General features: G+C 31.8%; 2 protein-coding genes across 4 annotated transcripts; one reads left to right on the forward strand and one right to left on the reverse strand.

Moving 5' to 3' along the window:
* The first annotated feature begins 8,181 nt into the window (after positions 1 to 8,181).
* On the forward strand, positions 8,182 to 9,673 carry LOC105793816 (B-box zinc finger protein 21). Its single transcript, XM_012622663.2, has 3 exons — positions 8,182 to 8,578; positions 8,655 to 9,059; positions 9,172 to 9,673. Exons 1-3 carry the CDS (start codon positions 8,390 to 8,392, stop codon positions 9,439 to 9,441), a joined length of 864 nt encoding a protein of 287 aa, XP_012478117.1. The 5' UTR covers positions 8,182 to 8,389; the 3' UTR covers positions 9,442 to 9,673.
* An 85-nt stretch (positions 9,674 to 9,758) lies between these two features.
* On the reverse strand, positions 9,759 to 15,330 carry LOC105793815 (uncharacterized). 3 transcript variants are annotated; one of them, XM_012622660.2, is made up of 15 exons: positions 14,989 to 15,330; positions 14,822 to 14,906; positions 14,251 to 14,715; positions 13,934 to 14,090; positions 13,267 to 13,419; positions 12,704 to 12,801; positions 12,454 to 12,545; positions 11,965 to 12,035; positions 11,753 to 11,888; positions 11,427 to 11,486; positions 11,249 to 11,334; positions 11,095 to 11,167; positions 10,929 to 10,999; positions 10,081 to 10,138; positions 9,759 to 10,004 (listed from the first exon to the last, which is right to left on the reverse strand). In XM_012622660.2, the coding sequence occupies exons 1-15, from the start codon at positions 15,213 to 15,215 to the stop codon at positions 9,956 to 9,958; spliced, it is 1,881 nt and encodes a 626-aa protein (XP_012478114.1). In that variant the 5' UTR covers positions 15,216 to 15,330; the 3' UTR covers positions 9,759 to 9,955. The 3 variants fall into 3 exon arrangements, with proteins under 3 accessions (XP_012478114.1, XP_012478113.1, XP_012478115.1); XM_012622659.2 differs by having other exon boundaries at positions 11,091 to 11,167; positions 14,989 to 15,328; XM_012622661.2 differs by lacking the exon at positions 13,267 to 13,419 and having other exon boundaries at positions 11,091 to 11,167; positions 14,989 to 15,326.
* Between the last annotated feature and the right edge of the window lie 3,780 nt (positions 15,331 to 19,110).

Raw genomic sequence — 19,110 nt, forward strand, 5'->3', positions numbered from 1 at the left:
ATATTACAAGCCTTAGAAAATGTTTGATAAAATTTTCAACTATATTTTCGCGAAATGATTTAAGAAATATAATACATATAAAATTTATTTTAAATGTTGTTATATCAAAAGCTTGGGACATTAAAGCTAACATACACTAACCCTTAAAATTTTGGCATTCAATTATCTTTTCTTGCTTCTAGTTCTCACAACAATTATTTTTGCCAATTTCTCCAAGTTCACACCAAGGCTTCTAGTAACTACCTTTGATGAACCTTTAATACCAGCACCACCAATTAACAATGTATTTGTTGGATCTAGTGCCCTGAGGGTAATATATTCATTTGTAAACTTGTAATTTTTTTCAAACAGATTGAATAATAAAATAATTCATGGATTACATTAATATACTTTATATGATTTTCCTCATATGGTTTTTGCATGCAAAGCAAAATGGAAGCAAATGTTGCTCATTGGTTGTTTAAACTAATACTACGCGGTATTTTGTGTTTGAATCGCAATACAGAAAGACACTTATATTAGGAGACAAACCTAAACATGTACTTAGTTTAATCAAAAATGAGGAAATCGATTGAAAGACTAATACGATGTCAATCAAGTCCAATTGGGGAGATACTTTGTCTTGAGCATCGGAGCATATGACTCCTAGAAGATAGAGACATAGATGTGACTAACTAGACTGATAGTACATCAAACCAGACCCATGAAGAATAGATTCTTAATCCATTTATGGATTTATTCACTTGTGACATTCATAGTGAGGCATACCTAAATCTTGAGTGGATGGCAGACTATGTATGCACGACTCTTACACTTTGATGTAAGTAAAAGCATGAGTTTGAATAGATAAGGAATCAAAAGTTGGTGTATTGGGTGTACAACTTCTATAGTATGTAGCGTCATTCACAATAGTGTAATTCATAGCCCAAGACATGGGTAAATGATATCCTCTCATTAGCATTACATGGTTGATGAAAAGTAAATGTGACTACGGGTAGTTCGTCTTTGTGATGGATGACTTGATCTATTTGATAGTGATTAAATTTTCATAAAGGAATATGTAATTGATATCATGAAATAAAATGGGATCATATTGGGAGAATGGGTATTATGCCAAAGAGATTAAAAATATCCTATGAGGGTAACACACTTATGACAAGGTCATTAGATGAGCACTAATCAAGTTGCTTTCGTAATGGTATGTCGTTGGGGAGAGCTCAGTCACGATATTATAGTGGAATGACTTTGTGACTAAATGAGTTCATAATTAATAGGCGAAAAGTTGGAACTTAATTATAAATCATTTGACCCTCAATCGCATATGTCCAATCGGTCTCTCCGCTAGCTCGTTGAAACCAGAAATGAATTGCATGATTGAATCGAATTAACAGATATGAATAGAAATGGTGAAATGGAAAAATATGAAATATTTGGAAATGATTAAGGCTTTCTCCAAAATGAGAATGGATAAATGAAACCATTTGGAAATGAACGTCGTTTGAAACCTGAAAAATGAATTTATGTTTTTCAAATTAAATAAAGTTTAAATTTTGAAATAAATCATTTGGTTATAATGAACCATTGAATGTGAAAATATTAAATATATTTTCTCATATATTCTTTTACGGTAAAGTCGTCATGATTTTAATGGAATTAGAATTGGGTTGAGAAAATTATTTAATTGGAAATATATTGAAGTTTATTTTTGGGAAATAGAAGACAAATATTGGGTTGGATCAAATTATAAAGTATTAGATTAAAAACCCGGGAAGTACTTCTAATTGGACCCGATATGGAATAGGCTCAAAAACCCCTTATGTAATAAAAGGGGACGACAAACCCTAGTATAATTAACTAAGGTTGTCGCCCCCTACGTCCTAGTTGAACTAGGATTTCATTTTTCTAGTTGAAATAAAATTCTACAATTCAACAAGGGTTCTATCATCTCTCCCTATAAATAGATGGCATCGATAGGGTTATTTATATAATTTTCAAATATCGTTATTTTGCCTGAAAATAGACAAACTTTTATTCTCTAAGAATTAAATATATTTTTCAAATTAACTTTCTATTTGAGAAGAGAATTTTCGTTTTCACCCCAAAAAGAAAAGAAAACTATTTCTAGTTTTGTGTTTTATTCGAATCATTCAAGCCCACAATCGAAGCAATTCATGGTACAAAAATAGTGGAGAAGATCATTTGGTTGAAAGTCAGGAACGATAAGGATTTGTCTATCCGAAAATACAGGTGCGAATTCTGTATAGGGTTTATTGCTATAAATATCACAAACCATGTCGTTATAAAAAAATCCATTGTGTAAGAAAACCGTTTTGGAACAAGATTTTTTCCAACAATATTTTGTGGTGAAGATTTCATGTTCCCATAATCTAAGCCATTGTTTCCATTCTTAGTTTGGAGAAAATCAAAAGTATCAAATAGTCCATTTTTTTAACGAAGACACCCTCATATAGTCCACAAGTTGTCTTTACTTAGTCACCTATATTGGGATCTAGTGTCCTTAGTGTAGTGATTTCGTCCATATATACTTGTAATTTTTCGAATAAATTGGTTTAATAAAATATTCAACAATATCATTAATATCTTTGTGTATTGTCTTCAATGGTTTTATTCACGCAAAGCAAGATGAAAGTAAATATTAGCTCATTGATTATCTAACGTTTAACTAATATTAAGTGGTATTACATGGTCGAATTATAATATGAAAAGACAACTTATATTAGTAGATTATCTAAACATGTTCTTAGTCTAATCAAAATTGAGAAAATTGATTGAATGACTAATATGTCGTATATCAAGTCCAAATGAGGAGGTACCTTGTCTTGGGTATCGGAGCGGATGACTCCCAAAAGATAGAGAAATAAATGAGACTGATTAGACTGAGAATACATCGGACAGAACCCAAGTAGAATAAATCTTAGATTCATTTATGGATTTATTCACTTGTGACGTTCATAGTGTGACATACCTTAATCCTAAGTGGATGGTTGACTATGTATGTGTGGCTCGTATACTTTAATGTAAATAAACGCATGAGTTTAAATAAATAAGGAACCAAAAGTTAGTAAGTTGGGTATATAACTTCTACAGTATGTAGCACCATTCCGCAATAGTGGAATTCATAGCCCAATAAAGGGTAAATGATGTCCTCTCTTCGATATTACATGATAGATGAAAAGTAACGTGGTCACAGGTTATTTGTCTTAATGATAAATGATTGAATTACTATTTGATCATAATTGATTTTTCATGAAGGAAGATTTAATGGTCACCATGAGATAAATTAAAATCATACTAGAATAGCAAATTTATCTCGAAGAGATTAAGGATACCCTATGAGGGTAACACACTTACAATAAGGTCATTGGACGAGCACTTGAAAAGCAGCTTTCGTAATGGTATATGATAAGAGAGAGCTCAATCATGATACTTTAATAGAATGACTTTAGGACTAAATAATGTTGCAATAAATAGGCGAAGAGTCCATAACTTAATTACAAATTATTTGAACTTTAATTATATATGTCCAGTCGGTTCCCTCCTGGCTAGCTTGAGATAACTAGAAACAAATTACAAGTAAGACCAATAATATGAAATGAATGAAAATGATGAAGTAATAGAAATAGATCGCATGTATCACTATCTGCAGTGGATGCATTTTTTTGCTAAGTACAATAGATGACTTAAAAATTAATTTAAGTTCTTTGAATTATTACTTAATTAATTAATTAATTAAAGTCTGAAGTGTGAATTAAATTAATTAGTCATCACGGATCTATTAAATAAAGTAATTAATTATATTTTCCTCAAATATTCTAATACGGTAAAGTTGTCATACTTTAATGGAATTAAAATTGGGGTGAGAAAATAATTTAATTGAGAAATTAATTAATTAATATTTTGGCAAATATAAAATAAATATTGAGTTGAAAAATTATAATAGTTGAATAAAAATTCAAATGTCACATATAATTGTACCTAATATATCTAATATATGAAAAGTCCAATAAAGCCTTACCATATGCAAGGGACAACAAGCTCTAGTGAATTAGAGGGCATGTCGCTATCCCTTAGTCTTCTACTTAGAGTAGAAGTTGTGTTTTCTATTAGAATATTATTATTTAATTACACATTATTCGAAAAGAACTTTTTTACTAATTCTCTATAAATAAAAACTATGTGTTGAACTATTTACACACTTCACATACGTCGTTATTTTGTCAAAAAATAATAGTAATTTATTTTACAGAATAAATTCTATTTTCTGAAAAAAATGTATAATTATGATTATAGAAAGAATTATCTTTTCTACAGAAAGTTAATAAAATTTTTCATTTTGTGTGATTGGTTGAATATACTTTGAACCTACAGGATTTGAGAATAGCGAAGAGACCATTCAATAGAAAGTTGGGTAGACTTTAAACCGCCTCATGTAAAGTATAAGTATAATTTCGATTAATATTTATTGCTACAAATATCATATGACTCGATTTCAAAAAAAAATTTTAATTAAAAAATATTTTTTTTAAAACTGATTTTTTCAACAACCTCCCGATTTGATTCTCCAACCCCACAACTTCCTTATGGTCGAACAAGCGCAACAGGAGCAAACATTGGAAGCCTTTCATACTTAATTAGTCTATTGATAATTTTTCCATCCTTCCCGGTGAAGGACGAAATATAACTATATAAATTAAAATTATTAGCCTCAAAACAAAATTTATTTTAAATCAAAATTAACTTAAATATGACTATATGCATTAGTAGCAAATAAGGTTAGCAAATCTTGGTTCGATTCGAAAAAATCTTTCGAGTTAATTGAATCGAGTTATTCGAATTATTCAAGTCAACTTGAATAAGTAATTCGAGTTTCGAGTTCGAATCGAATTAAATTTTACAATTCGAATAATTCAAATGACAAATTAGTGTAAGTACCCTTTTAGTCCCTGTCAAGTTTGAAAATGAGTAAATTGGTCACTCTCTCAACAAAAATTACAAAATAATCAAAATAATTTTCAAAAATTCAAAATAATTTTAAATTTTCAAAATATTTATAAAAATTTAAAATATTGTGTTTTTAAAACTTATAAATATTTCAAAAAATTCTAAAAACATATAAAGAAAGTTAAATAATTAAAAATTTTCTAAAATAACAATTTTGGGACCTATATAAGTTAATTAGTGATTTAAGTTTTATCATACTAAAGTATTTTTTATTTTTTTACTTTGAAAATTTTTCAAATATATATGGTTTCAAATTTATGTGCTCCAATATGAGATTAGTTATATTGTAACAAGATTTTAATTTGACATGTTTAATTTTTTAATTTAACTTGAACATTTTACTCGATTCAACTCGACTTAAATTTCACTTCATTAGACTTGATTCGAAAAAATTTTAAATCGAGTTAGGTTGATCAAATAGGGCTCGTCAACTTGATTAACTCAAAATTTTTTCACTCAATTCAATTCGATTCAATCGAACACCCACTTTAATGGCAAACATTGAAACGTTTCATATTTTAGTGGTCCATTGAAAACCTATCCATCCTTCCCCGTGAAGTATGAAAGGTTACTAAACAAAATTAACTTAAAATATAACATGCATTCAGAAAACGAATAAAAAAAAAAGTCTATAAAACAAATTATTAGCATTTAAAATTATATTTATAATATTTTGATCCATGAATATAATACAAATATATATATGCACGAATATTGTAAAATTAACACTTTTATTATAACTATCAATTTCTTTATGTTAAATTTTGTCGATAATCATAATAATATTTTTTAGAAATCTTGGCACATTAATAAATTTTATGTAGATTTTAATAATTTTTTTATTTCTCTTATTAGGTTCATATCTTACGAAAGGACGCTGACTGTTTCAACTAAACCTTTTCTGTCAAAGAAAATGTACAAATTTTCATTAGATCAAAACATTTAATTGAATAAAAGTAGCTGAGAAAAACTTGAAAACTAAAATGATATTTGATCAAAGTAAATTTAGTAAGGTAATGATGGAAAATAATATCTTTTTAGAATTTAATTAATTAGAAAATAATTTCACCATTTGGTATGTTAAATTTTTTTAAAATTTTGTTTATAAATTACTTTCCGATTAACATAATAATGTGATTTTTATAAGAAAATTACTTTTCCATGAAAAACAAAAAGCTATTGCCTCCTTTCTCCTTTCTCCTTTCTACTAGGGGTGTTCATAGTTTGGTTAAAATCAAATAAATCGATCGAACCGATCTAATTCGGTTTACCGATCGGTAATCGAATTTAGTTCGGTCGAAGGTCGGTTAATAATTTTTTAGAATTTCGATTATCTGTTAATTCGATTCAAAATCAGGTAATTAACCTAAATAAATAATATATACTATATATAATTGTTACCTTTTTATTTGGTTGTTAACTTCCAAGATTTATGTAGTGTTTTTAATGTTTTTTTTGTTGTTTTCATCTCCATTTAAAGTTTTTGAACTATTAAAAAATGAACATTAGTAATGTATTTTTATATGTTTATACTTATTTTAATCAAAATACAAAAAACATATAAATTTCGGTTAATTCGGTTAACTGATCGAATTAATCGAAGTATTTTGATTTGGTTAATGTATTTGAAGCAACTTCGGTTTGGTTAACGGTTAAAGATTTTTACATTTCAAGTAATTCGGTTAATGATAATTCAATTCAAGTATTAACCGAACCAACTATTTAAACACCCCTACTTTCTACTACTTGGTTTTCCCTACCAATTTAGCATATTCTTTAAAAGTAAGTTTTTTCTCTAATTTTATTTTTGTATGCATATTCTATTTATTTTCTATTTTTTATCTTTTGCTTTTCGGTATATTAATTAAAATTCAATTTTATTATAGTATTATGAATATTTACGAGCAACAAAAAAAGAAATCTAAATTTTAGGCTTAGCTCTAAGAGTGATTTGATCATAACCTTTTGCATTATTTAATTATGAATTATGGTTTGTTGATGTGATTGAGAATTCTACTATAATAATTTTTGAGAATGAACAAATGATTGACAGCCCATTTAGAAGTAACATAGATAAGACAAATGATTAATCAAATTTCAAAGCAATTATGTATTATATTCAAGTAAATTATGTGTCCAATATCCTAAGTAAATTATGTTACATTGGGGTTTTGAAAATTAATGTAAAATTATCAATTAAATGTTTAATTCAAATATTTGTTAAGAATAAATTTTATTATAAAATTAAATACATGAATATTATATTTTATTTAATAAGAGTAAATTAAGTAAATTATCATTACATTCCTAGGAAAGTACTTAATAAATCAAATATGATAGTGCAACTTTTCTCGTATTTTAATCAATACCTTCTCATGTATAGCAGACATTGTAAAGTAACTTTTCTAACAATTGCATTCTCAGGAATCACATTCTATTAGAATCATAACATGAAAAAGAGGCGAACGCTATCTAAGTGTCAAGTCACTTGACATTTTCAAGAAGAGAACATATGTTCGAATCTTAAAGATAACATGATAATAACGAACAAACAAATGCACATAAAAATAATATAAAAAAATTACCAAAAAATAATTAATTTCAAGAAACAACTAACAACCATACAAGTCATTTGCGAAAGAATAAAAGAAAGGAAAAAAGGAACAAGCATACAAATCATAGAATGATTTATTAATAGGCAGCTACCATTGCATTATCAAATTAAAACTGAGTCTTTTAGTTGGATCATTGTCCCCTCAAAATTAAACTTTACTAGCAACTTAAAACCCACGGTTGGAAATAAAATAAAAATAAAAATTGAGAATAAATTCTTATAATCCTTATACTTTCAATCTTCAAGAATCATATTCCATTAAAATTGTTAATTAAACGATTATATTTTATTTTTATATGTAATTATGAAAAATAAAATGGAGATGGGCACAGACTGAATCGAACTAAAATGCTTAGATATCCAAAATAAAATAAAATAAAATAAATTTGTTTTAATTTAATGTTAGAATGAGATGTTCCAACAGGCATCCCTCCCTATCATCAAGTCAGAGTGATAAAAATGGTGCTGCTTTTTTACATCATTGCTCAGAATTTGAATCTTTTATCATCTTATCCCCTTTCCAAAATATTAATATAAATCTTTTTAAAACCTTTATCAAATACTTTGCACTCAAATTGGTCGTATTTTCAACTTTCTAAGATTGTCATTGTAACGTAAGACTAGACTATATATATATATATAAAATAAAGCAAGGTGCCATCCTTACAGCATTGACACTGTAGCTTATTCTTGCAATCTACTTTGATTGATATTCCTCTCTTTCAGGAATTGGAGCTGAAGATCGAGAAACAGATGAAGATTCAGTGTGACGTGTGTGAGAAAGAGGCCGCCTCCGTGTGCTGCACCGCTGACGAAGCCGCCCTCTGCGGCGCCTGTGATCACCGCGTCCACCATGCCAACAAGCTTGCTTCAAAACACCAACGTTTTTCCCTTCTCCATCCTTCCTCTTCTAAACAAGTCCCTCTCTGTGACATCTGTCAGGTATCTTTTTGTGTGTAGAATTGTGTGGACGATGGTGTTTGTGGTTGATTGATTCTGATGTAGGGTCTTTTTATAGGAGAAACGAGGATTCGTGTTTTGTGTACAAGACAGGGCAATTCTATGTAAAGATTGTGATGTTCCAATTCACTCAGCAAACCAATATACCCAGAAGCATGACAGGTTTCTTCTTACAGGGGTTAAGCTCTCTGCTACCTCGGCTCTCTACGATGGTGATTCCCTTCCTCAATTCAATTCTCAAACATTGGTCAACGATCCCTTCTCTGTTTCTCCAGCGAGTTTCAATCCATCTTCAGCGGCTATGACTACAACAGCAACAGCAGCAGTCATTAACAAGAACAGTGGAGATAATAACCTCTTACCAAGTGAAACATGTGCTTCAGTGAGCAGCATATCTGACTACTTGATAGAGATGCTTCCAGGGTGGCACGTCGAAGATTTCCTTGATTCCGGTTTCTCTAAGGTTGGCTTTCAATCCATCACTCATCTATTCTAAGAAGCTCATGGCACTGTATACAAATATGATTTTCTTTGGGATCTGAATAATTGTTTGGTTTTGGGTCTGAATTTGTCAGAGTGATGATGGTCTGTTGCCGTTTGTCGACGCTGTTCTTGAGAGGAATACGACTACTTTCTCACCAGAAAGTTCAGGGCTTTGGGTTCCACAGCACTCACCATCTTCCTTGTGTACTCCCCATAATTCTTCACAAATAGGAGGGCAAACTGGGTGGTTCAAGGAAACTATAGGCATCAAAGCTAACAGGAGATGGACGGATGATTCTTTTACGGTTCCAGAGATCACCCCTCCCTCCACTGCCTCCAAGAGATTTAGGCCTCTTTCATAACATATCTTCCTATGTTTGGTAGTCACGATGGCTCTCAACTAAATTCGAAATCAAGCTGACCCCTAAACAGGGAATAAGCTCCTAACAATGCTTTTCTGTTCACAAGACTCAAGCCCAAAAACTTACTTAAAGGGTATCGAGCTCTTTGCCACTCAACTCAACAGACACCGGTCAATACTACTACTTTTGTAACTAAATGAATATCAATGAAAAGTTATCAGTGTTGCTTTTACCTTGTAATGGTTTTTTCACCTTCAATTGGAGATTGGAATTTAGCAAATGGCATATCCTTTTAGATAAAAACCTCAAGACAACAATTGAAGCGAAGCGTTTAATTATATTATATATATATTATTAAATTCTATATAAACAGTCAAGATTTCCTTTTTGTTCTTTGTTTATATGAAAACTATGTTTGTTTGTTTGGTTTGGTCTTGCAGGGGTTTAGCCTGCTGGGTAGTCCTAAAAATAGCATTATAGTTGTCTACATCAAGCTGTCTCAAGATTTCCTTTGTCATCCAAAGATAAGAAGAGTGTCCCTCCACATATTCAGTTGCATCAACCTGCAAATTTGATTGAAATTTCATTTTCTTTATACCATCCAAATTGAAAAGGAACTAGCAAGAACTCACTACTTACATTTTCAATCCCTCGAAGTTGAACAGGTTGAATTCCGGCCAATCCCGTGGAAAGTACGCTGCTGACAGGAAAATTGACAAAGTAAAAATAAAAATAATGGAGGATACAGGGTTCCGAAGCCTGACTAGTAGTAGATTCAGCTTTGAATTATGTGCTTCGGCCTTGTTATTTTTTCAAGTATCCGTGTTCGATACCAATATTATCTCATATGCAGCTATGGACATAAGGATTTGACACTCCTAGATTACTCCAAATACATGAAATAAAATAAAATAAATCAAATATAACCATATCATATTAGTGTCGGAGTAACATAGGTTTTAAATATTAGGGTGGGTGATCATCCGTGGAAGAAATCCTCTTTCACTGATTGTTGACACACGGTATCAACAGAGGTGGAGGAGGAGAGGGGGCGATGTCGAGAAAGGCCGATTCACCCACTCTAGAGTTGAGAGCTAAAAAAGTAGAGGGACTCAGGTAGAGAAGGGTGATGACTTAGGGTTTTTGGGAGAGGAGACGAGTCCCCCTACAATGTTGATACCTTAGGGTCTTTATAGGAAAGTCGTGATTCCCGAGTGGTTCCCCTTGAGGAGAGGGTATCCATTAATATCTGATGGCTTAACAGAAGGTCCCACTGGGTGGTAAAGGATGGATGGTCCCTCCCATTGGGGTACAAGGCACATGGGTAGTCAGTCGGTGAGTGACCATCCGGACGGTACAGAATGCAGGGCCGCTTGCGGTGTCTCTCCGGTCAGTTCTAATGTTGCCTAGTGTCCCAATCAGAGTAGGGGTATAACACTGACTATTGCAGAGTATAAGTTATCATTAAGAATAGACCAATCACTTGCCTGGCACGAAAAATGATTCCAAGTGTCCAATCATTGGTATGGTAAACATTGACAAATCTTCCTGCCACCATCTGCAAACCAGCAATAGATGGACAGATACTTCATGGTTTCCATAAAAAATATGTGCAAATAACATTACAGCCTGAAAGCAATCAAGAATACCTTCCTGGCATCTTCCCATTTTTCATCTTTTATTGGAATGGGAGCTCCAAGAAGAACAACTCTTTCAACAAGTCCAGCTGCAAAAATATGGTTGAAGAAAAAAACGGTCAACCTGACATTTTAAAAATGATGAAACAGATTGTGGTTTGTGATCTCACCATTATCTCCTTGTGTTTCAGCCAGACACTGGAGACATTTCAAGATTACTCTGGCACCCAATGAGAAACCGACGAGTGTCACGGGTCTGAAACAAGAATATATATAAACCAAGGTGATTACTCAACTACTTTCATGGTGCAAAAAGATCAGATTTTCGCTTTGATCGTATGTGGCTACCTGTGTCCCTGCAATCCACTTATTAACAATTCAGCTAGCAGCTTTCCAGCTTTATCAGATCTGAGTCAATATTCGCAAAGTGTCAAGGAATGGACAACTATGATGCAAAAAGTGTCCAAGAATGCCCAAGGGAGAAATAGGAGAGAAACCAGTGGCATTATCTAAAGACTAAGGGAACTAAGATGTTGGTCAAAATGTTGTTGACAAAAAGTGCAGAAGGTGCACGCCACGCGGTATCTACGTCTAAAAAAATGTAGAACAGTTTCTAGAATTATTCAACTTAATTATACATCTAAGGTTATCATTTCCAATAAAGTAAATATAACCTGTCAACAGCAATTGCCCATGCACTGTCGATAAGATCAGATGCAGCAAGCAAAGCTGCTGGCAGAGGTTCTTCTGCTAGTAATGTACTTAATACAGTCAGCATGGCTCCTCCTTGCAATAAGTTTGATGCAACTTCTGCAAAATACCGCTAGTTTTCAATCAATATATTTTGCCAGTTAGCTAAATTTGATGGCTAGTGTTGAAGTAGTACTCGAAGTAATCCACTCCATTATCCCAGCGTTCAATGCAATCAGATTCTTAGACTCCCACTTTAGCACATACCTGCATATTTGGAACAATAATAATGACTAATTAACTATCAAGAAAGGGGGGAGTAGCTTCAAGAAAATTGAAGCCTACATCACATGGCAGGCAGAACAAGGATCAATAAAAAACAAATTACAATTTACATCTAATATGGAACTAATTTGAAATTCCATGAACTTAACGGAACCCATTTCCATTGCCCTTAAGGATGGAACTTTTTCATCTCAGAGAGATCAACAGCAATACCAGTTAAGTTCAAAAACCAACTGGATTGCACCACCAAGACGCAGAAAGTTTGAAAACCGAATAAGTTGTTGGTTTTAGATTACAAAGAAACTCGAAACAGGCTGAACGTTGAAGCATGAGAATAGAAGGAAAGGAAGTTAAACACAAAAAGCAGAAAAGCAAGAGTCAGTCTTGTTTAACATCTTACCTCTCCAAGTTATCATTATAATTTTCCCAAGGCCTTAAGAAATCTTCTTCTTCAAATGCAATTCCAGAAATCAAGATTCCAACTGCTAGCCGCTGAAAAATTGCAGTTATTTAAAACCGGTAAGTAAATTCATGAAATAAGCCAGTAAGAAAACAGACATCATTGAAGAACCAATAATTAGTAATTCATAATGTAGCCTACTCAAGCCAACTACAAAGCTAAAGATTTAAATAAATTAATGAAAACTCACGCCTTGGTTATGATATAACCCAGTTTGTATGAATTCGAATTCATCAAGGTCTTCAATTCTTATAACCGTTCTACTTCCTGCAAGACCAGCTCCAGCAGCTGGGATGCATAGAGGATAAGTTAGTGGATCTAGAGAGTACACTACTTCAGTTAAAACGAATAAGGAGTGTAAGTTAGATAACAATCATCACAACTAAGTCTGTACTTTAGCAGCAAACAGGTTGTATTTTACAGCCTTTAATTGTTAAGTTCCCTATGGTTTTAGCCCGTAAAAGTTTTTAGCTATTCACTCAGCTTTATCGTGTTAAGCTAAGTTTCCTATGATATATATATAAGCTTGGTTTATTGACAATTCAGTCAGGAGACTAACAACATTTTGTTTTACAATTATACTGCTCAGTATCGTTGAAGGGTTGAGTATAAAAAAAGTGCTTATAGATCACCTAATATCCAGCATTATATGGTTCGGTTATAACTACGAGTACCAGATAGCTCTATAAAATTCTGAAGGAATAGCACCAAACTTAAACAAAAGATCAGGTAGAACGCCCCTCCAATCAATACCTCCAAATGATGCAGCAACAGCAACTGAACCGGAAATTGGTCCTGTAGCACTAGCGGCTAAAGCAAATCCACCTACTCCAACTGCAGGAACAATGCTGCCTAATGTAGCAGCAAGGGCACCTAATCCGTGTCCAACAACTGGGGCAGCTAGGCCTATTGACGCAGGATCTTAAGATGTATTTTATTTTATTTCATTCAAAGTATTAGATTTTTTTTTGGACAGCTAGGATTGTTATTAGTTGAGAATTAAGTTTAAGATTATTAATAAAACTTTATTTGCAAGAAAGTATAGAAACTTTGCTTGCAAGAAAGTCTATATCCTGTAACAGCTTTACAGCAGCAGGACTTTTATTATTATTATTATTATTATTATTATTATTATTATTATTATTATTATTATTATTATCATCATCATCTTTGAATTTAGTAAAGAAACCCAGAGGAACCCTAAGTTCTCTAAAGTTCCATCTTCCTTCTTAGTTCTTACTAAATTGTTCAGCCCTAATTTCTTCTTTTACTACTGTTTTCTCACCTAACCACATCACCTATTATGAAATTATTCAATGGTGACTTTATAACTTCGCTTATGCCCTAAAAAATGGGGGCGGGGGGGTTGGATCCTTGAGGAAAAAATATATCTGTATGTACAAACTGAGGGATTCCATACCACCAGTAAGGGCCACCAAGGATCCTCCTGTTAAAGCAGAAGCACCAATAATGCCTGCCTGTTTCCATTTATCGTTCTTACTCTTTCCAAATTGCTCTGCATCTTCGTTCTTCAGCCGAACAATGAGATTGCAAGCAACAATTATCTCCATAGCCTCCTAGAAAATGGAATTTCCTTAAAAATGATAGAAAGGGTCAAATGTAGTAAATTACTGCTAACAGGATTTGTATTGTTAAAAACCAAATTCCATTAACAATTCATACCTACAAAGCAAAAGGGTTTTTGCATCAAATAATGAGTAGTTTAAGCACACAAACCATTTTTGTCCATTTGACATTGAGCCAAGTAGCTAGCAAACGAAGAGCCACTCGGTGCCGAGCATCATAGCCCTTTGATCCGCCATCAGTCACATAATCGGCTACACAAGATGAAAGAAGCTCATAAAGAACCGTTAATTTCCTCTCCTCTGAAAGCAATTTTCCCTCTTCAATTGGTTTCTCGAAAAATCTAAATCCTGATCCATCCACATCTTCATTATTGGATATATTGGGAGTAGTCCTTGGGATTCTTCCATTAGGATCCGTAGCTGTAGTTGTGTCTGGATAAGCGCACCTCTGGCGGCAATGAGTTTCATAGTCACAACTCTTATCGCTATCCTCAGAAAGAACGAGAGAGCTTTCCATGCTAAGCATTGTAGCATCCACAGCCTTAAGTAAAGCAAGTTCCTTTTCTCGGATTCCTGAAGAAACCTCATCATTTGTCTCTGACAGTAAGGTCATGAACTGTGCCAAAATCAAAACCGTTCTCAATAAAACAAAAAAAAAAGAATCAAAATGTTCCATAATCCGAATATTTGGATATGAAGATTAAAAGGGGGTGGGGGCATACTGATCCAACGTGATGCCTTGCTTGAGTAGATACTCCGGCAGTTTCTTTGAGCCCCTCCCAAGCTTGATCCTCCACTTCCATAAACCTAATCCGTAGAAAAATTGTTGGAAATAAATTAGATAGAGAAAGCGAAAGGAGGGGACTAATGTTAAACATGTAAAGTAAACCTGAAGACAGGCAAAAGTAAACCGGAGTTGTCATGGATCCAAAGGTGGGGGAAATCAGAGACGGAAATGGTGCTGCTGTTGCTAGCCCCTTCACCAATAGGCTCTTCTTCAAGAGAAAGGAGACGAGTGGTTGGGCGTGTTTGATGAAGCTGAGAATGGTGAAGAGCCACAGCGAAGAGAGCTGAGGCAGCGTATTTCTGTGTTGATGAAAGTAATGATATTTCCATTGAGAAAAGTGAGAACGAATTTGGAGGTCTTCGCTTGTTTTAATCATGAAAGTCGAGAGGCTATTATTGCCCGACTTTTTCAAAAGCGCGCAGCGATTTCCCGGGGACAAATGAAACGGCTACCGCAACCTCATATCACGTGACGTGATTACACTTGTTATGGACCCTATAACATCCCACGTTTCAAGAGCATCCCCAAATTTTTTAATTTAAGCCATAGGACCCCAACTTGTTTTTTAATTTATAATACATACATTTTTTTTACCTAGCATGTAATTTATATTATAAAAATTAAAAAATGTTATAATATAATGTAAATGTTAAAAAACATTGCTTATATTTAATTTTTAATAAAAGAAATATGTATAATATAATAATAAAAGAAATGTATGTATACGTGTATATATATATAAATATGAGTTAATATTTGATACATTATAAATGAAATATTTTAACTCCACATATAAGCTTCAAATATTGTCACAAGTTCTATTTTAATACTTAAACTTTTTTAATTCTTTTACTTCGTCCTAAATAAGATGTATGTCATTCTTTGAATTCAACTTATAGAGTCTAAAAACTCTATTAAAGCTTTGCTCAATAGGGTAGAAAAAATTGAAAATATGAAAACTTGAAAGGATAAAAAAAGTAGAAAGATGGAAATTATTTTTTTTTATTTCCATAATTGTGCTAAGTAGGAAAATAGAGGTATATATAGGTTGAGTAGGGCTGATCCCCAAAAAGATTTCATGCCCAAGCCTATTTTTTAAGCCAGCCTAATCCAAAAACCCGTTTTACTATTCAAACATTAATAAAATATAAAAAAAAGTATTTTTTTATTTAAATTGGGTTGCTCAACTTGACATGCTAAAATATCTATCCAAGTCTAGCCCAAGTTGGGTCGAGCCTACTCTACTCAAATCCTTGGACTGGTTTAATAGGAAAATAGAAAATTGGAAAAAAAATATTTCCACAAGTAGAGTTGAAAAATAAAAAAATAAAAATAAAACATCTGAAAAATGTATAATTTTGAATTAACATGCACGTCTCTCTTATTTTCACTTCTCTCGTCATTCCAATTTGGAAAAAATTGGCTTTTATACATCTGGATGGAAAATGACAATCTCTTATATTTTCTTTCTTCTCACTTTTCTTCTCTACCAAGCACACTTAATTTTTTTTTCTTTTCACTTTTCCACTCCCTCCTCCCATCCTTTTTCTTTTTCATCCAACCAAGCAGACACTAAATGTATCAAATAATTTTCCTATAAATATTTCAAACATGATATATTTTTAAAATAAATTAAAATATAATATGAGCAGTTCTAAACAGACTTGAGTTAACCATTTATAAATATGACAAGCTTGAGCAAAATTTGAGATTTTTTTTTTTTAGGTCGGGTTAACCTAGACAACTATAATATGATATTAATACCATACATGGACTTGACTCGAACTTGACCAAGCCAACTCATGAACACTTCTAGTTAAAATATAGAAAAGGATGGCATGATAGGAGATTGCATTTTTTTTGCATTGAAATTGAGGTAGTCAGTATTGTACTAAACATATCTTTTTCTATTAGTACTAATCTGTTTTGGTGTACCCTTTAAAATTTATCACTACTTTTTCAAAAATTTGATATGCGTAGAAAGTTATTTACAAATATAGAAAAATGAGATTAAATAAATTTCAAATATAAAATATTCTTCAAATATATAGAAATCATCTTTAATAAAATTCACAAATACAATTCATTACTAAGAGTATGCTTATTTGGGTGGAAAAGTGGACGGATAAGAGAAAGGAAAGCAAAAGTGAAAAGAAAATAAATTTTGAGTGTGTTTGGTTGAAAAAAAATGAAAGAAAAGAATAGAAGTAATCATTTTATCTTAATATATAAAAATCAATCTTGTCAAATTGGAATGATGAGAGAAGAAAATGAGAGATATGTGTTTGTCAATTCAAAATTATATATTTTTCAAATGTTTTATTTTCTTTCCTTACAATTTTCACTTCTACCAAGCAATGGATGACAAGAACAACCATTTTTTTCATCTCTCCTACCAAACACACCCATGGAAAGAAAAATAATGTTTTTCATCCTTCTAGTTTTATATTTTTTCAATTTTTCATCCTTCTAATTTTCCTCCCACTCTATCAAGCAAAACGTAAGGGCCTATTTGGTTGAGAGAAAGAAAATAAATTTATGCTTGGTAAAGAAGAAAAGTGAGAGGAAAGAAAATAAGAGAAATTATCATTTTTCATCCTAATGTAAAAAAAAAATCAATACTTCCAAATTAGAATGATGAGAGGAAAGAAAATGAAAGAGAAATGTATGCGTTAGCTCAAAATTATGCATTTTTCAAGTGCTCTACATTATTTCCTTTCATTTTTCAACTCTACCATTTCTTTCTATTTTTTCATCTTCCCTACCAAGCACACCTATAGAAAGAAACTTTATGTTTCTCATCTTTCTATTTTTCTATCCTTCAATTTTTCATCTTTTAATTTTCTTTCTACTCAATCAAATAAAGTCTAAATGAATTCAAAATAAACAAGAAAAAAATATTATTCTATACATTAAACAATAAAAATCCTTCAACAATCAACATATAACAATCTATTATTCAACAAATCCAAAATAAATGGAAAAAATTGTATCACCCACCTACATGTGAAATCAATTGATACAGTTGATATTAATCAAATTTTACACATAAGTAAAACCTAAAATTTGTTAGCTTACTATCTGAACACTAGAAAAAAATAGGAAGGATGATTTAGTAAACAATATTTTCAAGATTATATTTTATTGTATAGACTAAATAACAAAATCTTGCATTCAAAACACTTGAATCAAACACAATAATCTAACATTATATAGATAATATTCTAAGTAATTTAAAATAAATAATTTTATTGCTAATCAAACATTATCCAAACCAAATATCGATTGAAAATTATAAATTACTAAGTAATGAAGGAGAATCATATTCAATAGTTACATCCTTGGGTAATTTACATTGCAAATCACTGAATTTAAAGTAGAATTTTCATTTACATCACAAACCCTTCATTTCTTATTAATTGCTCCCTAAAGTAAAAAACATAGGTGGCATTTTTTGTTCTTTTCATATTCGCATTAAATAAAAAAGTTGAACTGACAGTTTGTTGGCCCAGCCAGACAAACAGGTCACGAATACATGATGATTCAGCCTTTTTTTTTTTCATTGAATTTATTAACTTAAAACAACAAGAAAAGTACAAGCCATTTATTAAATACTAAAAGTAAAATCGGAAAAGAAAACTCAAATGCATTAAAACACATTTCTTCTCTTATTTAAAAGTTAGGGAACGTTTATGGATATATGGATTTATTTTTTAAGGAGAGAAAAGAGCAATCTTTTATCCAATTTTTAGCATAAGGCATTTCTCGAAGCTTAACCTCCATGTGAGCAACACATTTCCCCCTGAAAATAACGAAGACACCCAACACTTCCCAAATATGGCTTCAAACATCCCCTCTTCCTTATGGGTGAACTTTCACAAGCATTAAGTTTTATACAAACAACAAATGATAAAAAACTTTAACCCAAATTCAGATAATCATCATTAAAAAGAAACCTTCAACTCATTTGGCCTTCAAATCTGTATCACTTCCCCATCTGTAGGCTGTCGCCTCCTTTGTACAATGTATATGTATATAAGGCAAAGCAAATTTTCAGGTAAACAGATTAATTTGTAACTGAATGACCCTAAAATCATTCAGGTGTCAACTGTAAGCAAAATGCAAGATCACAGCACAAACCTACCATAGCTCCATTAACCTGGAGATAAGGGGATAAATCTTCAGAAGCAACCAAAGTTCCATAGAGTACCAGTGAAGATCTCT

Source organism: Gossypium raimondii, chromosome 3 (genome assembly GCF_025698545.1).
Source record: "Gossypium raimondii isolate GPD5lz chromosome 3, ASM2569854v1, whole genome shotgun sequence".
NCBI classification, from domain to species: domain Eukaryota; kingdom Viridiplantae; phylum Streptophyta; class Magnoliopsida; order Malvales; family Malvaceae; genus Gossypium; species Gossypium raimondii.